General features: G+C 36.9%; 1 protein-coding gene across 3 annotated transcripts in view; it reads left to right on the top strand.

Annotated features, from left to right (window-relative positions):
* Nucleotides 1-20,129, top strand: part of ALG13 (ALG13 UDP-N-acetylglucosaminyltransferase subunit) — a 42,188-nt gene that overhangs the window by 3,190 nt on the left and 18,869 nt on the right. For 2 of the 3 annotated variants that reach the window (XM_087427434.1, XM_004440500.3), the window contains 15 exons: nucleotides 568-614; nucleotides 2,037-2,109; nucleotides 6,469-6,550; nucleotides 6,752-6,914; nucleotides 8,585-8,660; nucleotides 9,688-9,796; nucleotides 10,980-11,044; nucleotides 11,349-11,449; nucleotides 12,566-12,693; nucleotides 13,444-13,690; nucleotides 14,154-14,264; nucleotides 14,458-14,614; nucleotides 15,223-15,343; nucleotides 17,526-17,558; nucleotides 17,661-17,716. In XM_087427434.1, coding sequence (XP_087283560.1) covers nucleotides 568-614; nucleotides 2,037-2,109; nucleotides 6,469-6,550; nucleotides 6,752-6,914; nucleotides 8,585-8,660; nucleotides 9,688-9,796; nucleotides 10,980-11,044; nucleotides 11,349-11,449; nucleotides 12,566-12,693; nucleotides 13,444-13,690; nucleotides 14,154-14,264; nucleotides 14,458-14,614; nucleotides 15,223-15,343; nucleotides 17,526-17,558; nucleotides 17,661-17,716 — 1,569 coding nt within the window. The remainder of the gene's footprint in view (nucleotides 1-567; nucleotides 615-2,036; nucleotides 2,110-6,468; nucleotides 6,551-6,751; nucleotides 6,915-8,584; nucleotides 8,661-9,687; nucleotides 9,797-10,979; nucleotides 11,045-11,348; nucleotides 11,450-12,565; nucleotides 12,694-13,443; nucleotides 13,691-14,153; nucleotides 14,265-14,457; nucleotides 14,615-15,222; nucleotides 15,344-17,525; nucleotides 17,559-17,660; nucleotides 17,717-20,129) is intronic. The other variant, XM_087427433.1, reaches the window with a different exon arrangement.

The following is a 20,129-nucleotide window of genomic DNA, read 5'->3' as shown; positions in this document are numbered from 1 at the left end:
TGAAAGAGTATACACTGCTTGGGAAGAGGACAAGCCTAGGCCTTTTCACTTTAATGGGGGAGAGGGGTGGTAATGAATGTTACTAGGAGGTCATTAATATTTTTTTTATTAAACAATTCCCCTGATTTGTAGTTATCCTTCTTTTATGTGGGAGTAAGATCCATAAACATATTTAATTTAAAAAAATTTGTGACTAAATTAATTCCATAGTTCTGGACTTAAAACACATTTACTAAATACCCTGCTAACTTCGTATTCTTACACTAATTCCGTTTTTATTGTGCCTTTTAAATCTCCTATATTAACTGTCCTTGTTACTTAATGGCTAACTAAGAAGGTCTTTAGGTATTTTTTTATTTTTCAGAACAAGTTTATTTTAATGAACTTATTAACAATATCCCAACTTAGCAACAATATCCCAAGCCTCAAAGCAAGTTACAGTGTGTTCGACAAATTCATCATCTAAAACAGTGCTAAGCATCTAAAAAGCAATTGTTGAAGTTGCAAAAACTTCTACCTCCTAGCAACAGAATGTTTTTAAAAACTTTATGCACTATTTATGTTTAGGAAAGTGCTGGCCAGCTGGAAATAAGAGCTCTTTCTCTAATTTATAAGTAAGTTGAATCTCCTGTTTTTAAAGAGTGTGTGTGTGTGTAAGGTTTCTATTAAAGTCCACTTTGGACTGGGAAAATATGAGATTTGATGTATTGATATGTAGAATGAAGAGGTCTAAGCAGTCAACTGGTATAATTTTTAGGTGGAGAACCTCTAGCATTAGTGTCCATTTGAATGGAAGAATAAAGGACTTTAAGAACTGCTGGTATTACTCCTGTAGAAAATCAGAATATTTGTCTTAGAATTATTGTGTATTTAACTCTGTGCCTCTTTTGCATGCATCCTCAGTGGGGCATCCCTCAGTATCACTTCCAAGAGGGTATAAATTGGTTCTTGAGGACAAAAAGTATATTAGATATTACAGTAGTTTGCAGTCCTTCAAAGGGTCATAGTACATAAACAGATATACAGTATATCTGTGATATTAAAATTTCATAAGGAAATTAAGAAAAGTCTAGAAAGGCTCTTGAGGAAGTCGATCCTGGGGGAACAATTTGAGAAACACTGCTCTGTTGCTTTGGAAGTTCTGTTTTGGTCTTGAAAACTGCAAACGTGGCATTTCTGAAAGCTGTAGGGTTTTGAAAAATAGCTAAATAAATAATGTAGTGGGAGTCTTGTTCATGGGAAGAGTTGGATCTGTATAAGAATGCTTCACAATTCTTAGGATGATGAGATGGCATATTCCTTGGTAGAATCAGAACCCACTTGTGGGGACTTGCTCAAGTTAGTGTTTTGTAGTCGGCTCATTTCTGGCTAAATCCAGCAAGAAGTAGTATAGGAGGGGCATTGGGCTGGTGGCTAATCAGTTGTTGCTTTTCAGTCAGGGGCCGGCTTTTAAATTGGCCTGCTTCTGGTTTTGTATGCCTCCCGAGCTAAGAATGCCTTTTAAAAGTTTTTAAGTGGTTGAAAAATCAAAAGAATAATAATGTTTCACAACATGTGAAAATTATATGAAATTCAAATTTCAGTGTCCGTAAATAAAGTTTTATTGGAACACAGTCATGTGCATTTGTTTATGCATTGTCTGTGGCTGCTTTCATGCCACAAAGTCAAAGTTGAATAAACCATATGGTCTACAAAAGCTGAAACGTTTATCATCTGGTCTTTTACCAAGAAAAATTTACCAGCCCCTGTTTGGAAGAAATGGGAGCCCTTCCAACTCATAAACATACATAAAATTGGTAACCTATCTTCTTTATTTCTCTTCCCCCTAAATTAAGATAATATTTTTTAAAATCCATAGGACTTTAGGGGCAGTTATCTGTCTACCTTGAATTAACATTATTTAGCCTCTTAAACATTTGGATTATTTTATATGAATAAGGTAGGCAGTTTAAAAGCACAAATACTTGTTCTTATAACTATCTCTTGGATATACTAAATTGTCTCTTCTCACCCACCTTTGTTTTCTGCCTATGTAGTCGGGATTTCATTCTTTATCGCTGTCCTGGAAAGCCTCCAACTTGTGTCACAGATAATGGCTATAAAGACAAGGTAAGAAGATGAGTGAATGTTTACTAAAAGAAATTGAATGATGCTGCTGGCTTACCAGGATATTAAGAAATCATCCTCTTTTTTTTTTTTACCTAATTAATGAAAAAAATAAGCACAGTCTAAATGCCACGCTTCTCTGCCACCAGCCTTTTCCTCTCCAGTCAGTCATCCTCAGTATTGTTAGCTACCCTTCTGAACAGACCTAATCTTGTCATTCCTCTGTAGTAGGAAAAAACACCGAAAACTCTAATTGACTCCTGACTGACTAGAAGATAAAGTTCAAACTCTGAAGCTAGGCATTCAGTGCCCTAAAGGGTCCCAAACCTCCTTTCCAGCTTCATTGTCCTCCAACCTTAGTATACTATGCTTCCGGATTGTCTGACTTGCATACTTTTTTCTTTTCCTTCATCTCAAACATCAAGTCCTTTGCAGCTTTCCCAACTCCGCTAGAGTTATTGCCTCCCTTTGTGTTCCCCTAGCAGCACCCAAGTAATTATAGTATTTATTACATTGTATTTGTTTTCATGTCTATTTCTGTCATTAGTCTGAAAGTTTCTTGAGGGCAGGGACAGTGTGTCCCCTTAACAACTGCCTAGCAATGTGCTTGGAAAATAGTAGGAGGTTGTTTTGTTGGTTGAGAACTCGCAGCAGGTAAACAAATTATTCTTTAGCATACAATTTTTCTTCCAAAAAGTTTTTAAGAAAAGCCTTTTATCCTGATTATTTGATTAGTGAATATAGACTACACAATATTTGAGTTTTGTAAGTCTTGTTTCACATCATGAAGCAAAATTCAGGCAACATTTTGATAATGGTAAGACAAGATTAGAGACTGGGAGAACTGTTAGGATGTCACAGTAATCTCGACAAAGACCTGAACTAGGCAAGTGGCATTAGGGATAGAGAAGACGGAGTAGGATGCAAGAGATAACTTAGAAGATAAGTATAAATTGGGGCGTGTTAATTGTTTTACCAGTGGTACCACCATCTAATTTGTTCAGCAGACATTAAGCCCCTGTAATGTACTAGGCACTTTGCTGGGATTTGGGGATACCAAAATGAGTACAACAAAATCCTTGCCCTCCAAGGGCTTAAGGTGCTCTGAAGAAGACATGTAAATAATTACAGCGAAGTGATAAATTCTATAGTAGAAGTAGGTACAAAGAGCATAGAAGAAAAAGCCCTTCAGTCTGCTTGAGGAAGTTTAGAAAGGTTCATGGTGGTAGTGAAATTTAAGTGGAGTATCAAAAAATGAGTCCTCCAGGTATGAAGGGCAGTCTATTTAGAGGTAACTGTATGCAAAGGCATGGAAGCAAGAGACCCTTTGGGACTCAAGTAGTTGAGTGGGAGGAGGGCAATGCTGAAAAGATAGGCTAGAGTTACATAATGAAGGGTGTAGTAGGCCATGCCAAGAATTTGGCTTTTCATTGGATAGAATAGTCAATTGAATCTTTTTTCCAATATTTTACTATGAAGATTTTCAAACTTAGAGAAAAGCTAAAAGAATTTTACAGTGAGCATCCATATACCTACCACTTAGTCTACTGTTAGTATTTTAGTATCCTTGTTTTATCACATATCTATCCATCCCTCTATCCATTCAATTTATCTTAATTTTTGATATATTTCAAAGTGAATTTCAGACATCGGGTACAATTTCCCCTAAACACTCAAAGTTTTTTAAAGAAAAGTGTGCTATAGTCAGAATTGTTTGAGGAAGAGGAGTGTGTTAGCTTTTGTATTTTAGCAGTTGTACACAGCATTGCCTGAGATGAGATTTAGACATTTAAATCTTTATCAGGACTCTTTAAACCTACAGTTCAGTTATTTTTTCCCTAACATTTTATCCTGAAAATTTTCATAGAGAGAAAAGTTAAAAGCCTAGTATAGTGAACACTCACATACCCACCACCTGGTTCCTACAATTATACAGCTCCATTTTCAAATGAGTATTGTACATCTTACAGAGATATTATTGAGCTAATTAAGGGTAAAACACCTCTTGGGAGCTATAAAAATACAAAAATGTAAGACTTTGAGTGTGTGCACCTCACGTAGAGAATATCATATATATATGTCTCATCCGTACATATATACAGAGCTGATACTTATTAGGAATTGGATATTTGCATGCACAGGATAGTGTGTATATGTTTGATTTGGGAATGTATAAAGTGAGTATGTATGTTTATATTGCAATTTAAGTATGGGAAAGCCAGGTGGCAACAGGGTACTTTTGTTGTGTGACACCTTGCTTTGCCTAAAACTTAGTTCCTGTATCTCAGTTCAGGCTCTTAAGATTTACATTTGAATTCTTTGGGTTTTCAAAAATGACTTTGCTGAATCCAGTGAATGAGCCTTCCATAAAATATAGTTTAGAGCAAATTTTCAGAGAAATAAATGCCTAATGCTCACCTTGGTACGTTTCACTTTCTGTGTTGACGTAACTCTGCATTTTACTTCGTTATCCATGTCAAAGTGAATGCTACTGGGGCTAGCCATCATTACTCAGCCCATTTGCTCAATTTAGAAAGAATAGAAATACTTACGTGAAAAACAAAATAAAACTTAAATATGGAAATGTAGAGTAAAAGGTCAAGTCTCCATTTGTGCTCTTCCATCTCATGCACTTCAACGTAACAACTATTAAGTTTGGGTGGGTATCCTTCTATATCATTCTCTTTGCATTTTTTTTAATGTAGATGGGCTCCTACTTAACATTCTGTTACTTGTTCTTTTCAAATCTCTATCCTCATCAGTAATATAGATCTACCTCATTTTTTCACTAGTGTACTGTCATTGCATGCCACCCTCCCACCCCCAGCAAACACACCACCCACAAGTCTGTATGAGAGAGTTATTTTATATTGTGATACCACCAGGAACATAAAAGCCATCATGCTTAGTTTTGCCACTTCAATCAAAATGGAACTTCTTGCTACATGAATAGAGAAGTTGTATCGTCATCTGGTTTTGTTTTTTTTTTTTTTTTTCTTCTTGCTTATTCATCATTTCTGGTTAGCTGGTTCCTTTACTCCTTAACAACTGCTTCTGGTTATTAACCTTTCTTAGATGGAGTTCCCAGTTCTTCTAGTACAGAGTACAGAGGGCTTCTTTGCTCAAAATCTGCTCGCTTCTTTAGATTAATAAACTCTTAAAGGCAAAATACCCCTTAGGGGTGGGTGAAACTTCGTAACTTAAACTTTAATGTGAGTTAACTTTAGCTTGATCCTTGCCCTCAATACTTTGAAATGGATTATACTGATGGAGTTGGAATTGAGATTTCAAAAAAAGCCTAGGGAAGAGTAATAGAGCTGGGATCAGAGAACTTGATTACTGGGAGAAGTTAGCTCATGGTAGTGTAGTAAGATAGAGAAAAGAGTGCTTAGGGTAATTTTCTGCCAAGGAAGCTTGGTGGCAACATCCTCCCATAGATCATGGAGAATTGTCTTTGGTACCTCAGGTTGCTGATACCAGAGATGACTTCAAAGTTAATTAGACTTAATCACTAGGGATTATATCCCTTACATAAGACAGAAGTTTTTGAACAAAAATTCAAAAAGGTTTTGGAGCAGTTATGTAAACAGATTTCCTCACATAGAGCATTTTTACTGGAATAATTTGGTTAGTAAGCATGGCCTTTGAATTGTTGTTTGAAAAAACTAGAGATCGAAGGAATCAGCTAATAAATTAACCCATTTCATAGCCATCTCAGTGCCTTAATTCATTAAGGAAGTCTCTTTAGCAGTATTGCTCCTATATAGTGTATTGATATATTGCTATTCAGTACAGTGGATAACATTTTGAATAAATTGAATGAAGTCCCTCACCCCATAGTCTGAGTTTGGGGTATTTGGGTATTTGACCTAATTTCTCCAGTCATTTTTAGAAGTTAAGCTGGATGTTTTGACTTCTCTTAGATTTTCTACTCACTCACTCAATTTGTACAAGTTCCTATCTTTTGCACATTTGTAAATCAGTGCTTGCTTGGTATTAACAGGAATGTGGTTAAGGCTCACAGTGTAGCATTAGTAATGATTTTAATCTTGGCATTTAAGTTGTCAAGAAAATCTCTTTATGAAGTACAGCTTGCATTTATCTATATTTAGATTTTAGAAACCACTTTTTCCCCAGTTTTATTGAGATATAATTGACACATTATGCTGAGTGAAATAAATCAGGCAGACAAAGACAAATACTGTATGATATCACTTATGTGAAATCTAAAAATCACTTATTTAAAAAGAGGAGATTCATTTAGTTTATCAATTTCTGATTAGCAGCTTAATTTCAAGTATTTCATAGTTGTAATATGTGTAACATTCGCTTAATTGTTTTGTGTGTTTTTCTTTTCTTCAGATTGTACTCTGCTATTCAAGTAATGGTCATTATGATTCAGTGTACTCAAAACAATTTCAGTCAAGTGCAGCTGTTTGTCAGGGTATGTGAAGGGTTTATAAATGTTTGGGTGTGTTTTCAGACGATTTGTTGCTAGTTTTTAAATTGAGGGACCCACGATAAATAGCTCTTTTAAAACCTTATCGGTACCTATTGAATTTGTACACTGGGTTATGGCTATTTTGACATTGTTATAAAAAAACCTTATTTTGACAATTGGAGTTTTGGCCATTTTTTTCTTTAGCCGTATTGTATGAAATTCTCTATAAAGATGTGTTTGTTGTGGGTGAAAAAGTGTTGAAGACTGCAGTTGAATTGTTTCGAAGTGGTTCCAAGAAGAACAGAAACAATGCTGTGACTGGCAGTGAGGATGCCCATAGTGACTACAAGAGTTCAACTCAAGATAGGTAATAAAGGGAAAGGGGATGTCTGCTACAAGATTACCATGTTTCTGTGCATTATCATTTGAAAGTAGAAGGGACCTGGCAAGCTTATGACTTAGACTATGTACACACACGTATATATTTACAGGGATAAACATTTTTTAATGGAGGAAGAGAAGTTTTACCAAAAAGATACGTTGTATTGTCAGATGCTCAGGCTTTGGGGGGTGGGGTTCAGCCCAAGTCAGAATCAGTTTTTTTTATTGCTAGAAGAGACTTTAGAACTATCTAATCCTGTGATTCTCAAACTTAAGTTGTATACAGATTACTTAGGGTATTTGTTAGGCAGGTTCTTGGACCTGCCTTCACAAAATTTGAGGTCAGAGTGGGACCAGGAATCTGCATTTTTAATAAGTACACCCAAGTATTCTGATGTAAGTAGGCCATGGACCACACTTTGAGAAAAAAACTGATTCCAAACCAGCAGCATCATTTTGTACGTGGTAAAAGGTTCAGAGTGGTTACTTGACACACACATTCAGCAGGTAGAAAAGAATCTCTCAGGCTAAGGGGAGTTTTAGGAGCTTTTGAATGTCTGCCTTTGTTACTCACTAGGAGTGGCCTCTGAGGAAGCAGCAATTATTGAACAAATTTAGTAAAAACCTGTGTTTTAGATAATAAAGTAGAGGTTTTCTTATATTTCTTCCTGATTCCTAGTTCTGTCTGAAAATTCAGATAGGCTTGGTGCCAGTCAGGTGTCACCTTGTCTTTTTGTCTTGCAGTACTATTTCTTGGATGTTTAATACTTAGAATTTTTTTTGGTAGAAAAGAGTTGTTTTTTGTTTTTTTTAACTCTTACTTGGGAATGCAGGGAGTGGCAACCATGTATCGGTAAAAGTTGCTTCATTCTTCACTGATTGTCTTAAGGACTTCGGGCTTATGGAAACTATAGTAGTAGGAAGGCAAGGTGTATTAGTTATCTATTGCTGCATAACAATATTAGCACAAACGTAGTAGCTTAAAACAACACACTTATCTCACAATTTATGTGCGTTAGGAATCTGGGCACTGCGTAGCTGGGTATTTTGCCTAGGATATCACAGGACTGCATGAGGGTGTTGGCCAGGATTGAGTTCTCATCTGGAGCTTTGACTAGGGAAGGATCCACTTTCCCACTGACATGGTTCTTGGCAGCATTCAGTACCATGCAACTGTAGCGTTGAGAACATCAGTTTTTTGCTGGCTGTCAGCCACAGGTACCCTCAGCTCTTTGCCACGTGGAGTTGGTGTACATGGCTGCTTCCTTCCTGATAGTCAGCAAGAGAGAGAGACCGGCAAGACAGGCACTACATTCTTATGTAATATAATGATATTCATCCTGTCTATTGGTTAGAAGCAAACTTGAGAGGGGAATCACACAAGGGCTTGAACACCAGGAGGCAGGGATTGTAGGGACCATCTTAAGAGTGTGTCACCTCAGGAGATATGAAATATAGGAGATAATCTGCTAAGTATATTGTAGCACATACTTATAAAAAGGAAGCATAAATGTAAATGTTGGAAAGAAAAAGTATTTGCCTCATTTTTAAAACTGAGCTAATTTACCACTAGGTGGTGGTATGGTCATTAGACTTAAGACTTTTCTTAGCTACTGCATTTATATAAAGCTCTTTGTTCTAAATCTTTTCAATTAGGACTGAAGAGTGGGGTGCCTGCTGCAATGTTGAGAATATACCAGAGGGGTACAATCAAGGAACAGAAGAAGCAAAGGTTTGAGATTTTCTAGGGCAAAGAATTTTCATAATCTTGGCTTTACAGCATCATAACTTAAACTAGTGAAGGTCAGATGGTCCGTTCTAGTTATATGGGGTGGGGGAGGAGTTGATGTTTCCTTTGTGGAAGTCTTAATCTGAAAATGTAAAATGGTTGTGCTTAATGTTCTTTAAATTTTTATTTTTATGGAATTGTAGACTTTTGCCAAAGCAAACTCGGAACTCTTGAGAAATTTCAGAAGCTGTTGTTTTCAAGTTAAAGTAATATTACAAACCCAGTAGATACATTTAGTTTATAATCAATCTTCTGATACTAAGGTTTCTTTTTGTCATTAAAGAATATAATGCTTATCCCTATTATACTCAGAGAAAATAGGTAATAATCCTAGTTGGAGAAACAGGAGAAATTTTACCATCTGTATAGGCCTAAAATCAAGCAGACCTTCAGTTTGAGGCTAGCTAAATAGGGCAAATAGTATTACAACAATCTCTATTTATGCCTCACGTACTGGTAATTGGGGAACACTATTGAATATGGTGAAGTTCTGGGAAAGCAGAAGAAAAAGGTAATTCCTTTGGAAATTGTAACATATTTTGACCAAAATGAAGTAAACTTTTCAGATTTTTCCAGGTGATTTTAGGGTACAGAAACACTTGCCACCTTTCTGTGTATATCAAGATGACACTTGTTGAATAGCCCTGACTGAACCTTCCATCCTGCTCTGTGTTGCATTGATTTATATAAGATGTGTCCTGAGTTGTTGGCTGCTTTAGACAATATTTCCCTTCTGCCATCTAAAACCTTTTAGATTATTTGCATATTGCTTCTTTAATCTCCTGATTTTAAAAATACACAGTAAAACTTATTGTAGCATTTATTTCTTGTTTTAATAAAGAAGGAAAGGGAGGCATATGTACATAGTTTAAAAAAAGAAGGAAGAAAAGAACCTTAATTCTTCCTTCTTCATAGAAGGAAGACTTAAGCTAAGGATGGTGAGTTTGTAGCATGATTATTTTTGTTTTAGTCTCCAGAAAATCCATCAAAGATGCTCTTCCCCTATAAGGTGCTCAAAGCCCTGGATCCAGAAATCTATCGTAATGTAGAATTTGATGTTTGGTTGGACAGCAGAAAAGGTAATGAAATATCAACAGGATACTTTTGAATCCTGACAGATCCAGGAGAATAATTTTGCAAATTATTTCTAATAAGAGCCATTTTCTGCGTACTGTTATAAAAAGCAGCCTGGTACTTTTTAGCTTGCTCAATACATGATTTAAATCCAAAGGAGGAAAACAAATAGGTTTAGAAGTGGGGAGGGATCTTTTGGAGTCTGATGTTTATCTGGGACTTCAACTTTGCAAAGACTATGTGGAGATAGCCTTTAGATAACTTGAAGAGTACCAGAAACTTGTAGTAACTGGAAATAAGCTCATCTTAAATTTAAAGTGTTAAGACAACCCTGATGGGTAAATGAGTAGGTCAGATGTCAGCCAGCTATGGCCTGTGGACAAAATCTGACCTGCCACCTTTTTTTGTATGGTTCGTGAGCTAAGAATGGTCTTTATATTTTTAAATGGCAGAAAAAAATTTAAAAGAGTATATTGTGAACAGTATAATGAAATTATATGAAATTCAAATTTGTCCATAAATAAAGTTTTATGACAGTTCAGTAGTTGTAACAGAGTCTGTATATGCCACAAAGCTTAAAATATTTGCTGTCTGACTCTTGGCAGAGAAAGTTTGCCAACCCTTGAAACAGATAATTATTTATCTCACCTTATAAGATAACTAAGTTGATTAAAGTAGGCCTTAAAGTTCTGTCTTTGAGGTAGCCTTTAATGTTTCATACTCAACTCCTTGAACCTCAGTGAATCTAGGTATAGTTAACAATCTAGAATGAAGTTAAGACCTTGTGGAACACAGTAAGTTCTTAAAAATAATAGGCTGCTTTGAAAAAGCTGCATAGTGTTACTTTTTTTTCTTTCTTTTTTAAATTTTTTTTATTGAGATATGTTAACTTTCAGATTGTACCTTATTCGTATTTGACCAACTCTAAGATTACAACCTCCCAATTTCCACCTAGTATTTGTGTTTTATAGCACAAAACTATCCTAGCAGGTCTCCTTAAGTTGACCACAGAAATAACCCATCAAGAGTGATAGAATGACCGTTTAGGACTTTTTCCGCCCCAGATTTTAGCTTATAGTGGTAGCATTGTCAATGACGCTGTGGTAAAAATAAATTAGAAAATTAAATGATGTGAAATAGGAAAGGAAGCTGTTTAGTTGAGCTTGAATCTTCATTTTCTTTTAATAGAACTTCAAAAATCTGATTACATGGAGTATGCTGGGAGACAGTACTATTTGGGAGACAAGTGTCAGGTTAGTTCCTTCTTTAAAGAATCAGTAATTTGTCTTTCCAAGATTATGGTTTTAGTCATTAATGAGTTCAACAAAACTAATTTAAAAATGCTAGAATTTTAACATTTGTGTTATGTTTAATCACAAAAGTTTGTAATTAAAATTTAAGGCTCTTTCAGCATGTGCCGCCTCCATTGAACCAGACTGGCAGTGTCAATTATTAGCTGCTTTAATAAGTAGACACTGAACACCATTTGGGGAGCAGAAGCCAGATCTGCCAGTAGACTTGAGACTAGATGTATTCTGACTGTCTTTTCCCTTTCAGGTTCGCTTGGAATCAGGTGGAAGATATTATAATGCTCATATTCAGGAAGTTGGAAATGAGAACAATTCAGTAACAGTCTTCATTGAAGAATTGGCAGAAAAGTAAGAATATAATAATTTGTTGAATTACTAAAATCTTTGGCTCCTAATGTCTTTTTAATATTTAATATTTTTAATATAATTAAGGGTTTTTATATTAAATATATAATTTATAATTTATATTACATTTGTAAATATAATATTTAATATTGAGAATTACCAGAATACTAGTAAGAGAACCAAAGTTATATCTGGTACCAGCCTAGGATGACTTATCTCAAATTGTAAAAGCATATGCTGAAGTATGAAATCTCAGTATACCTTTACATGAAAGTTTCCAAATCCTAGGCACTAGCCAACTTATTAGAAATATTAAGTACCACAGAATTATGGTACAAAACTCTTCATACTAATTGGAAGGCTGGTTTGCTAACTAAGCCTCTGCCAATATCAAGATAAGCTAGTCCAGTCATTCTCAAACTTTAATATGCTCCGGAATTACCTGGCGAGTTTGTTAAAATGCAGATTGGAACTCCATCCCCCAAATTTCTGATTCAGTAGGTCTGTGGTGAGGCCCAAGAATTTGAACTTCTAACAAGTTTCCAGCTGATACTAATGCTGTTGGTCCACTTTGAAAGCCATTAGACTAGGTTATATTGTCCTAACAACCAAAAAATCTCAGAAGCTTAAAACAAAGTTCATTTATTACTCGTTTAGCATGTTTAGTGGATCAGCAAAGGGGACCCAGGCTGACAAAAGTTTTGTCTAGACACACGCTTCCATGATCAGGCAGGGAAAAAATGAGAACATGACAAACCATGTGCTGGTTCTTAAAGCATCTGCTCACATTTTATTGGCCAAAGTGGGTTACATAGCCGGGCCTGAAATCAGTCGGGTGGGAAAAATATAATCCTCCTCCAAGGAGAGGCAACAAATACTTCTAAACTAGTCTACCACAATCTTTCCTCTGGAATGTGATATGTGCTACAAATGGCTGTGAAATTGTACAAACTACTCTTAGGTTTCCCAACCTAAAAAGAAAATCTCAACAGGGAAGCTAGTGTCAACAGATTTAAGTAGAATACATTTGAAGTTGAAGCAGGAGGGATAGGGAATGTGTATTGAATGAGAATTAAGTCTGTGTTGCAGTGGCTTCATGTTGGCATCTTTAACTTTAAGGCATGTTGTTCCACTGGCTAACTTAAGACCAGTTACCCAAGTGACACCTGTTCCTGCCTGGAATGCTATGCCCAGTCGGAAAGGAAGAGGTTACCAGAAAATTTCCGGGAGCTATGTCCCAGAAATGGGTTTGTATGCTGACAGTTTTTATTATTTTCCCCTTCTTGTCCTTAGCTACACTGTACTTTTTTTTTTTTTTTTAAGGTATAATGTAAGTCTTGTTCTGGGGTAGAGTTTCTGAACTTAGTCACTACTGACATTTGGGATGGATAATACTTCATTGTGGGGAGCTGTCCTGTACATTGTAGGATGCTTAGCAGCATCCTTGACCTCTATCCACTAGAACCAATAGCAGTCTCCCTCCGGTTGTGACAACCAAAACTATCTCCAGACATTGCCACATGTGCCCCAAGAGGAAGAGGGGCAAAATTATCACTGGTTGAGAACCACGGTTCTGTGGAACTTGGTGTGAACTTAAGCTGGAGTGGATTTTAGACTCTAAAACTTGAAAAGATTTCTCAAAGAACTAGGAAAACACCTCACAGAAGCAGCCAGAGATATTAACAGGCATAATTTCTTGGATAATAGTAACGAAGGTGGCTGGATGACTGACTCTTTGTTGTGATGACCAAAGCTGCCTATACTGAAGATAGTACTGAGATGTCCATTGATACAGAAATTACCTGCTAGTTTTGCCCTTCTAAATGGAAGATGTAGTACATCCTTAAAAAATACAAAAATTCTCTCCTTGTATTCATTTGATTAGTTCCTAAGAAAAACATCTGAGAGTTTTAGGCATTTTGGGGAGTTATAGGGAGAAACTAGATCTTTTGCTTTGGTTATGAAGCTTATTTGCTGCTACATTTTTTGTCTGAAAGGTGTGTCAGAGATGGACATGAAGCAACGGAAGAAGATGTTCAAGAAAGTTAGAGGGAAAGAGGTTTATATGAGTATGGCTTACAGCAGGGGAGACCCCCTCCTCCCACCCAGGCTTCAGCACAGTATGCATTATGGGCATGACCCTCCAATGCACTACTCACAGCCTGCTGGAAGTGTTAGGTCTAATGAACATTTTCCTCCTCAACATTCATCTCAGAGACAAGGTCGGGGATATGGGATGCCCAGGTAAGGCTTAACTGACTTTCGAGGTAATGTACATCTCTGTTTAGATATTGGAAATAATTCCTGGACAGAATGACAGTAGAATTTAGAAATATCTTAATATTTATTAATATAATTATTATTATAATTATATTTCTTTTATAATCTCTGCTTGAAGGGAGCATAGAGAATGAAAATGGATGTATACTTAAATTTTTGTCATATGAATTTATTGGAAAATTTGTGTTCTCACAGTCTAAGGAAATATGGAGCAGTTGAAGATGTGGTAGAATGCCATCAAGATGAGTGCCATGTATATGGCACTATATCCATTAATAATGGATAGGCCTAATGCCACTAGTGAGGAGAGCAAAGCTCTTTCTATTTGGATATTTTTAGAAAGATGTGTTAATTCTGTTTAACTACCAAGACTGACTACTCAAGCAGTAGTGAGTAGAGTTCTGTTTTCCTTTCCTTTTATTCTTAGGGATTCATCCCGCTTTATAAACAGGCACAACATGGTGGGCCCTAAAGTTGGTTTTTACCCTGGCCCAGGTAAAAGGTGCTGCCAGAGTTATGATAACTTCTATAGATCTCGGTAAGTGAATTTTAAGTGTTGAAAATCAGAGAAAATGGGTAATTCTGGCTTTATTAGTAAGCAATGAATATATGAACTAATTTTTAAAGACTGTCAACACTGAGATGCCTGAACTGTTATTTAGAAATTAGAAACAAGTTAATACCATGTTTTGTCATTTTTTTCCCTCTTTTCATTCTCCGAACTACTTAAGTTCCTTTAGACGGAGTCATCGCCAGATGCATTGTATGAATAAGGAGTGCCAGTATAGCTTTGCCCCAGAGAATGGACAGATGCCCAGGGGCTTGGAGGAAACCATTACTTTTTATGAAGTTGAAGAAGGGGATGAGACTGCTTATCCAACTTTACCTGTAAGTAGGTCAAAGCTTTACTCAAAAAGCTGTTTAGGGGCCACCCCGTTGCATAGTGTTTAAGTTCCGCACGGGCTTTGCTTCGGTGGCCTGGGTTCCCAGGTTCAGATCCCAGGTGTGGACCTACACCATTCGTCAGCCATGCTGTGGCAGTGACCCACATACAAAGTAGAGGAAGATTGGCACTGATGTTAGCTCAAGGCCAATCTTCCTCAGCAAAAACAAACAAAAACAAAAACAAAAAAAACGAGGAAAAAGTGGTTTACTTTTCTCTTTTATTTATTTATTTTTTAAGTAAAGGCAATGAGGATAAATTTTAGCTTTTTGTAGAAACGACCAAATAAAGCCCTTCCTGGAAAACATGAGTTTTCATCTTAGAGCTTTGCAGATGGGAGAAGAGAATTTTTTTTTTTTAGCTGTTCTTAGAGGAAGGGGTAAAGGTGGACAAATAATCTTGCCTATATAGTAAGGGCTAATATTTTCTATTTTCTTGATCATTATTTCCTCACTTATTTTTTGATTCTCAAGTACATTTAAGATATTTATAGCTTTTTTCTGACTATATGTAGGGAGAACTGCATGTGTATATTTGTGTCTCTTTGGTACAGAATCATGGAGAGCCATCTACAATGGTTCCTGCTACTTCGAGATACTGTATTGCAAGGCGAGGACCTAGCTCAGGCAAACAGACTTTGAATTCAGAGGAGGGCGATGGCCAGAGTGACAATGGTGAGTCAATTACAGTTAATTTTTTTAAAAGATGATTCTTGTGGCATTAGCACATCAGGGCTGTGAAGTAGACCTAAAGTTTGGTTTGGCGGTCTCACTTTGTTCTCATAGCTCATTTTGAAAGAGTTATCAGTTCTTGTCTCAGAGCTTGCTAAGGTTTTGAAGATGTCTTGGTATTTCTCAGAAATTTCTCAGACAGATTTCTGTTTTGGTAGGCCATTACATTGTTATAACTTATTTTCAGCTCTCTGCATAAGTCTTTAGTGAGTTTTGCTTTGGTGGAAAGCAAATCCATTTGCTTTCCATAGCAAATGGATTTTACTATGGAAAACACCTATTCCTTATTAGTAAGGCACTATTCATAATTCTCACCATTTTGTGTAACTGCTTAGGCTTTTCATGTAACTTATTTTACAAGACTGATATGAAATAACTTTTTCACCTGAACAAGTCTACTTGATCTATAAACATTACTATTCATTGAATTCTATTGGCCATCCACTGTACTAAGTAATTATATTTATAATTTAATATACTTACCATATCCCTCTGAAGAATGGGGTATTCTCATTTCATATGTGAGGAAATTGAGGTTCAAAGGGTAAATGACATGGCCAAAGTCATACCCTTGGTAAGTGGCAGAGATTTAGCTTTTTTTGTAACAGCTTTATTGAGATATATTTACATACCATACATACAGTTCACCTAAAGTGTTTTTAGTCTAGTTTTTAGTATAGTCGCAGAGTTGCATAACCATCACCACAATCAATTTTAGAACATATTTTTCACCCCCAAAAGAAACCCTCTGCCAATTAGCAGCCACTTCTCATTTTCCCCCCAACTGCCCTCACAGCCCTAGGCAACCACCAGTTTGCTTAATGGATTTGCTTATTATTCTGGACATTTCATATAAATTGGAATCGTGCAATATGTGGTCCTATGTGACTGGCAGAGATCAATTTTGAATTTGGGTTTGTCTGATTCTAAAGCCTCTATGTATATGCCCTTAGTTGTTATATTGCCTCTCACCACGGAGTGTGCTTGTTTTTACCACTTGACTGTAAAATGATATATGCCTACTGTCTGGAGGAATTGGGTAGATTAAGGAGGTGCGAGGCAGTCTGAATGACTTGACTTACCAGTCAATTTCCTTATTTTCTTGTGATGTTCTTTTTTCTGCTACTTATGTAGAAGAAAACAGATTTTCTAGGAACTTAATAAGGACAAAAAAATCGAGCACAAGAATAATCTGTGAAGACTTTGTATGTGCGTGTGCTTAAGGATGCGTACTCTCTGCTCTTTTACTCGGGCATGGCCCTTTTGTTTTTTCCATTTAGCACAGTGGGTACTTTCACATGTACTGGTCATCTGTAGTGGCATATTTAAAGTACTCAAATCTCTGTTCTCACCTTAAATCCTGCTCTCTGGAGGGGTTTGCATGCATGTGTATTTGATAAGTGACCTGTTTAAGAATCAAATCCAATTTTGACTTGTGGGGTTTTATTTGGTGGAAAACTGTCCAGTTGAAGATTGACTTTGCATGGCAGTCTTAAAGCAAATTATTTCAGTCTGCTGAGCCATCCTCTGAAGACAAACCTATTTTAAATGTATTATTTACCTGAAACAGGCTGAAAAGCAGATGAGGCACGACATATCCCTTTAATATGCACCTAAGCAAACTATGGGTTATACTCAGATTATAGTCACCATTTACTATGTCAAGCACCATGCTATGTTCTTTTCACCCCACTATGAGCTAGGTACTGTTATCCCTGTTTCACAGTGAAGAAATTAAGACACAAAGATTAGATAACCTGCCTAAAGTGATGTAGTTAATCAGGATTCACATCTAGACAGACCTAACTCCAGAGCTGGTGTACTTAATCACCATATTCTACTGTCTTACTGGAAAAGTTAGACACAGCTGGGTTTTTCACCTCTGCCTGACATCTAAGAACTAAGGGAATTTTCAGAGGAGAAATTTGCACTGTTTACAGCCAATCTCTGGCTTCAATATCTGTTGACTAGTATGAAAGCTCAAATCACTTGTTTCAAGGATGTATACATTTTCGTTTTGAACGTATATCCATAAAAACTTGAGAAAAAAGCAGGTGCTGGCCATCTGGCTCTGCTGAGCTAAAAAGCCCTGTATAAACACACTTATTCTGTCTCTTTTTTCTAGGGGGATATCACGAAGAATATATTTATCCTCCAGGTCAGTGAGATCTAGATATAGTCAGACATTTATCATTGTTTATAAAATTTCAAACTGTAAAATAATACTTATTTTTTACTTTACTTCGGCTATATCCTCTAGAACCAGATTATGAAACTTCAGGTGTTTATAGCACAACTGAATCTACAGCAAACTTGGTAGGTATTTAATAATAATGGCAAGCACTTATACCTCCTCTGTACTAGGTGCTGTTATAAGAGCTATACATATCCATGCATTTAAATGAGACCGATCCTATGGGTATCATAATTCCATTTTATTTTATTTTATTTATTGTTTTTAATAGTTTTATTTATTTATTTTTCCCCCAAAGCCCCAGTAGATAGTTGTATGTCATAGCTGTACATCCTTCTAGTTGCTGTATGTGGGACGCGGCCTCAGCATGGCCGGAGAAGCAGTGCGTAGGTCCGCGCCCGGGATCCGAACCCGGGCCGCCAGCAGCAGAGCGTGCGCACTTAAACCGCTAAGCCACGGGGCCGGCCTCATAATACCATTTTATAGATGAAAAAATTGAGAACCAGAAATTAAGTAGCTCATCCAAGATCACACCCCTTTTCTGAAATTAATCTAGAGATATTCCTAATATGTGTTGATACAGGAGGAAATTCAAACATTGGCAGTGATTTGTTTAGAGGATTTTATTATGATTCTTCTATCAATAAGAATGGGCCATAAATCTCAGTTACTTAATATAACAAAAGTTTGCTTCTTGGTTATGCTACATGTCCAGTGGAGGTCTACAGGAGGGCTCTGCTCAGGGACTCAGGCTGATGGAGGCTATGGAAGCTCCGTCCATGATTGCCAAGGCAGGAAACAATAGGTAGTGGAATGGTGAACTGTCTCTAACAGCTTCCACCTGGAGATAACACATGTCACTTTCTTTTCCATTTGGTTTTCATTGGCCAGAGCATGTTCCACTGAAGAATATAACTTCTCTGTGCCTGGAAGTCAAAAAGTTGGAAATATTTTAACAGCAGTAAGGACTACAGTATTCAACTCAGACTCCTTCCCACAGGCAAAATACTTGCTTCCACCTCAAGGGAGGTGACCCAAAAATCCCATTCAGTGTAATTAAACTCAGAGCCAAAGGTTTCTGGGAAATGTACTCTATATTGGGTACAGATGTCGCTCCTCTTGATCTGGAGGCCTGAAACCAAAGATATGAAGTTATTTACCTCCTGCACACCCAATTTACAATGGTGGAGCAGGGACTGAAAAATTGCAGTAAAAATTCTCACTCAGAAAGGGGGAAAATGGGAGAAACACAGTTACTAGCCTATAACAATACTGGCATCATGATGGACTTTGTGAGGGACCCCTAAGCTATGTATGGGGACTGTTCCCTAGAGGGGCTCCCTGGTTCATTTTTTCTGGGTCTCTTGGTTACTCCAAGGCCCGCCCTTCTTTGGCCATATTTGAGGGGGGAATTGGGGACTAATCCTCCTTGGCAGCTGAGGAGCTTTCTCAGCCTACTTCTTACTCGTAGAAAATTGGGAGCCCAAGGATCGTTTTATCTCAGTTGGATGGTTTTAGTTTTGCTCATGGTTTCTTTGGCTGTGTAATTATTTTGTTATGCTGCTTCTCTGTACGATTCCTTTTTAGTTTCGTGTGCCAAGAGCCGGACTGACGATTCTTTTTTGTAGATATACTACTTAGATTTGCTGTAGTTCTTTTCTTTATTATCCCTCGGTCTCTCTCTGCTTGATTGCAAGTACCTTGAGCTTATCAGGCATTGATGGAAGAGCCATACCTTTGGACATTTTTCCATGAGCCATTTTGTCTAAGTACAAGGATTCACTGGGTGTTATATCCTTAGTTAGACACTTGCTTTGAGATATTTTAATGCAATCAGATTTTAACAATGATTTGATTCTTGCCTTGAGGCTCAATTTTAGCTGGTCTTTGTTGTTCAAAACATTTATTAATTTTATCTTTTATAGTTTGGGGTTGTAGCAGTGCCTCTTCAATCCTACAAGTCCCTGTATTCAAGGACTCTCTATTCCCTTTCATTCCTGCCTGCAAACTACTCTTCTATACGCATCTATCATAAAATATCTTGCTAGACTCTGCCAACAGTAATCAAAACACAAAGCTATCATTCTCTTTTCTAAACCTCTTCCCCTAAGAGCTACAAGACCATAATCTCCATCTCATGTTAGGTTTTTGTTACAGCAGCACCCTGCTTCTAGTTACCAATTACTGTTTTAGTCAAGCTAGGTTATGCTGCAGTAACAACTCCCAAAAATCTCAGTGGCTTACCACAGGAGAGTTGTTCTTGCTAATGTTATATGTCCAATGCAGGTTGCTAGCAGGCCTTTGCATATCCTAGTCACTCAGGGACCCAGGCTGATGGACATGTGCTTTCACAATCACCTTGGCAGGGCTAAAGATAGAGAAATTAAACACTGACTCTTAATATTTCTGCTCATGTTTCATTGGCCATACAAGTCACATGACCATACCTATCTTTAGGTACTACAGTATAGTGTAAACCTAACTTTTATATGCGCTTGGGAAACCAAAAAATTCATTTGACTTGCTTTATTGCGA

This window comes from Ceratotherium simum, chromosome X (genome assembly GCF_057802395.1).
Source record: "Ceratotherium simum simum isolate JZ-2026a chromosome X, ASM5780239v1, whole genome shotgun sequence".
NCBI classification, from domain to species: Eukaryota; Metazoa; Chordata; class Mammalia; order Perissodactyla; family Rhinocerotidae; genus Ceratotherium; species Ceratotherium simum.
The sequence above is the reverse complement of the archived record's forward strand: the minus strand, read 5'-3'. Positions and strand labels throughout refer to the sequence as shown.